The 3,655-nt window shown below is 40.4% G+C and overlaps 1 protein-coding gene across 1 annotated transcript in view; it reads left to right on the plus strand.

Moving 5' to 3' along the window:
* Positions 1–3,655, plus strand: part of ESX1 (ESX homeobox 1) — a 5,120-nt gene that overhangs the window by 958 nt on the left and 507 nt on the right. Inside the window, exons 3-4 of the mRNA XM_026451438.1 lie at positions 1,256–1,301; positions 3,401–3,655. The exon at positions 3,401–3,655 is cut by the window's right edge and continues 507 nt beyond it. Coding sequence (XP_026307223.1) covers positions 1,256–1,301; positions 3,401–3,655 — 301 coding nt within the window. The remainder of the gene's footprint in view (positions 1–1,255; positions 1,302–3,400) is intronic.

Genomic DNA, 3,655 nt, shown 5'->3' on the forward strand with positions numbered 1-3,655 from the left:
TTTTTTTTTTTTTTTTTTTTTTTTTTTTTTTTTTTTTTTAAGCGCCATTTACCTCGTGCGCGCCTGGCAAGCGCCTCACTCTTTTCGCTCTAGTAACCGCCCTGCCACGTGGAGCGCACTTTTACAACCAGGAGGCGGACTTTTGAGCTTTCGGTAGCCAGAGACCCCTTTCCTTCGCTAGCCCCTTCGGAGCCCTCCTTATACCGGTCCCCGTAGTGTACGAAGGGGCAGGCCTTTTCTGGCCAGGCTGGAATTGGGGGCAGGGGTCACCTGGACAGGTCAGAGTAGGGTTTAGAGGACCTTTCTGGCTTCGTTGTACTTAGCCTTCGCCCGGCAAAGAGCAAGAAAGAATTTCCCAAGGGCGTGCTTGGCCGATGTGGTTTGGAGTTCACTCCCTGAGAGTTCACCTCTCCCTTTTACAATAAACAGAAATACTGTGGTTCAATACAGCGCTTTAAAGGTGTTTTGGCATTTCTTTTTTTTTTTTTTTTTTTTCATGGACGGACTTCCCAAGGAAAGATTTCCAGGGTTGTTGTCTGCTGTTTCACAAACAGAAGAATTGAGTCATATTCAGCTAACAAACCATCGGGCGCTTTTACATATATTCCCTTTTTCTATCTTATTTAACAACAAAGTTGTTCATGGGAAAAACCTCCCTAAAGCGAGTCCCAACCGTATTAGGGAGGTGCACTGGGAGGTGGGGGAAAACTGCACTGGGAGGTGGGGGATAGAAATAATGTGTGTGTGTGTATATATGTGTACATATATATAGTGTACATTATATATGTACATATATATAATGTACATTATGTATGTACATATATATAATGTACATTATGTATGTACATATATATAATGTACATTATGTATGTACATATATATATAATGTACATATATATCTATATTTTTTTTTTATGAGACGGAGTCTCGCTCTGTGGCCCAGGCTGGAGAGCAGTGGCGCGATCTCTCCTCGCTGCAACCTCCGCCTCCCGGGTTCAAACGATTCTCCTGCCTCAGCCTCCCGAGTAGCTGGGATTAAAGGCATGCACCACCATGCCCGGCTAATTTTTGTATTTTTAGTAGAGACAGGGTTTCACCATGCTGGCAAGGCTGGTCTCAAACTCCTGACCTCAGCACCGTCTTCGGCCTCCCAAAGTGGTGGGATTACTGGCGTGAGCCACTGCACCCAGCCACATTCATATTTCATTTTATCCACAACTTCAAATACTGAATATTTGTAATTTTCTCCCCTAAGAGAAAGACTTGCAGCGCGCCTGAATTTGACTGAAGACAGAGTGCAGGTCAGTAAATCTTGAAAAAGCAATTTGGCAGGACAACCATTCTAAAGCATGCTTTAGGTTTTGTCCTGGACATTCTCAAGTTGGTGTTTTTTGTTGTCTTTTCCATGGTTGGCAAATAAGTTTTGAACAGTAGGGGCTTTGGTGGTAGAAAATAGGATATGTAAACTTCAGATTATGGAAATTGCTCATTAACAGAGGAAATATGATTTTCTAAAGAAAACAAAAAAAACGACTGTTCTCCTATCTCTGTCTGTATCTGTCTTTCCTTCCATATAGTGTATGCACATGTATATGTACATATATACATTTACCTACACATATATGCACATGTATACACATACATACATACATACATATATTCCAATAAATAAGATTAACCTTCTTCTAACACTGGTATTCTCTAGGGAGAATGTTAATTTTCCCTAAAGGATTACTTCTATGTGGAGTCATGTTGGGGGCTCAATCTGACCTCAGAAGTATTCAAATTAATGCACAGAACTGAGTTTTATAAGAAGGTTCAACTGTACTAAATTATTTAAAATATTTAAAACCAAGCACAAGCACTTAGCTAAATGAGTGAATTTATATTTAGGCATTGGGGTGAAGGAGTAATTCACACACAGAGCACAGTACTTAAGTAGAGAGTGGCAGACCTAAGTTAATTTTTTTGAAAGATTTTGATGTCAGCCTGAAAACATTGCTAACATATTGCAATTAAGTGGTAATGGGGGAAACATTTGTAAGCTTTGGAAAACTGTCTTTAAAAAATGAAACAAAAAAAAAAAGAAAGAAGAATTTGAATAAAGTCCCCTTACCTAAGAAGGGTGGAAAGCTTAGAGAAGAATTGTATACAGTCAAACACATACATTGCAGATGTGACACAAATTCAACTTTATGAAACTACCAAATGCATAAGAGATTGTTCACTTTTTGTAAACACCTTAGAAAAAACATCTTAGATGTTTTATTCTTTTTGGTGATATTATTTTGAAAAGGTGGGTTTTCTGGAATTTGATTGATTAAGGGGTTCTCTCGATTCAGGCAAGATTCTTACCTGTGTTGATTTAAAATACCTTTTCATTTACTCAGGCAGTAACGACTAATTTTGCAGGTCACGAGATCAAAAGTTGACTGTTTAAAATTACAGAAGACCAGGGGGGACGGATTGCATTGGGGAGTTATACCTGATATAAATGATGAATTGATGGGTGCTGACGAGTTGATGGGTGCAGCAAACCAACATGGCACAAGTATACATATGTAACAAACCTGCACGTTATGCACATGTACCCTAGAACTTAAAGTATAATTAAAAAAAATAAAAAAATAAAAATAAAAAAAAATTACAGAAGACCATAGCTGCATCAAGGAAGTATTTGCAAAATCAGGACTCCAGAAAAAAAAAAAAAGTTAGAATGGGCTTATTAGCTTTGCCTCAGGGTGTGTGTGAGTGCAGTGATGGAAATGCACCGCACGCCTGTGGGTGTGATGTCTGGAAAAGCAGCCCAACAAAGCAGACCACTGAATGCTGGAGTCCTGATGTGCCACAGACCTAGCCTCAGGTTGGGATGACGTATCCTCTGCCTTCTCAGGGAAGCAAGGTAAACTCAGAGGAAAAGAAAAAAGGTTTGCTGACCTGCTTTTTTTCCCTGCCAGGGTTTACATAGGCCTCTCAATGGATTTCTGAAGGAAGAAAGCGCCAGAAAATACAAAGAAGGAAAAAAGACAATATTCTCATCTATTTCCAAATTCTACAGCATGAATTTCCCTAAAGACACTTTTAATAGACACTCCCCTCCTTTTCTTTGCAAATATAGTATACTTATTTTATGAAATCAGTATTGAGAACATAGACCCAATATGGGCCCATACCAAAATTTGCCATCTGTTGGCTTCGGTTATGTTTAAGCAGGTGTGACCACTAGCACATCTGAGCCCGCCCCTCCCTCACTCCTCTTAAGATATTTCATCAATAAGAAAATAGCTTCACCTGTTGCAATTTAAAGTCTCAATGGCATGTAGAATTGCATGTCATGTTTTTTTCTATTATGACGTTAGCTGTTCAAAATACTAAACCAATTCATTTTTCCCCTCTGAAGGTTTGGTTTCAGAACAGAAGAGCCAAGTGGAAACGAAATCAGAGGGTGCTCATGTTAAGAAACATTGCTGCCGCCGCCCTGGCCCGCCCTGCAGAGGTGTTCTTGGGTGGCCCCTATAATGCCACTCCTCTGGATCCTGCTGTGTGTGTTCATCTGGTGCCACAACTACCAAGACCATTTGTGCCACCTATGCCACCCAGGCCACCCATGGTCCCTATGCAACCCAGGCCACCCATAGCACCTATGCCACCCAGG

This window comes from Piliocolobus tephrosceles, chromosome 12 (assembly GCF_002776525.5).
Source record: "Piliocolobus tephrosceles isolate RC106 chromosome 12, ASM277652v3, whole genome shotgun sequence".
Classification (NCBI taxonomy): domain Eukaryota; kingdom Metazoa; phylum Chordata; class Mammalia; order Primates; family Cercopithecidae; genus Piliocolobus; species Piliocolobus tephrosceles.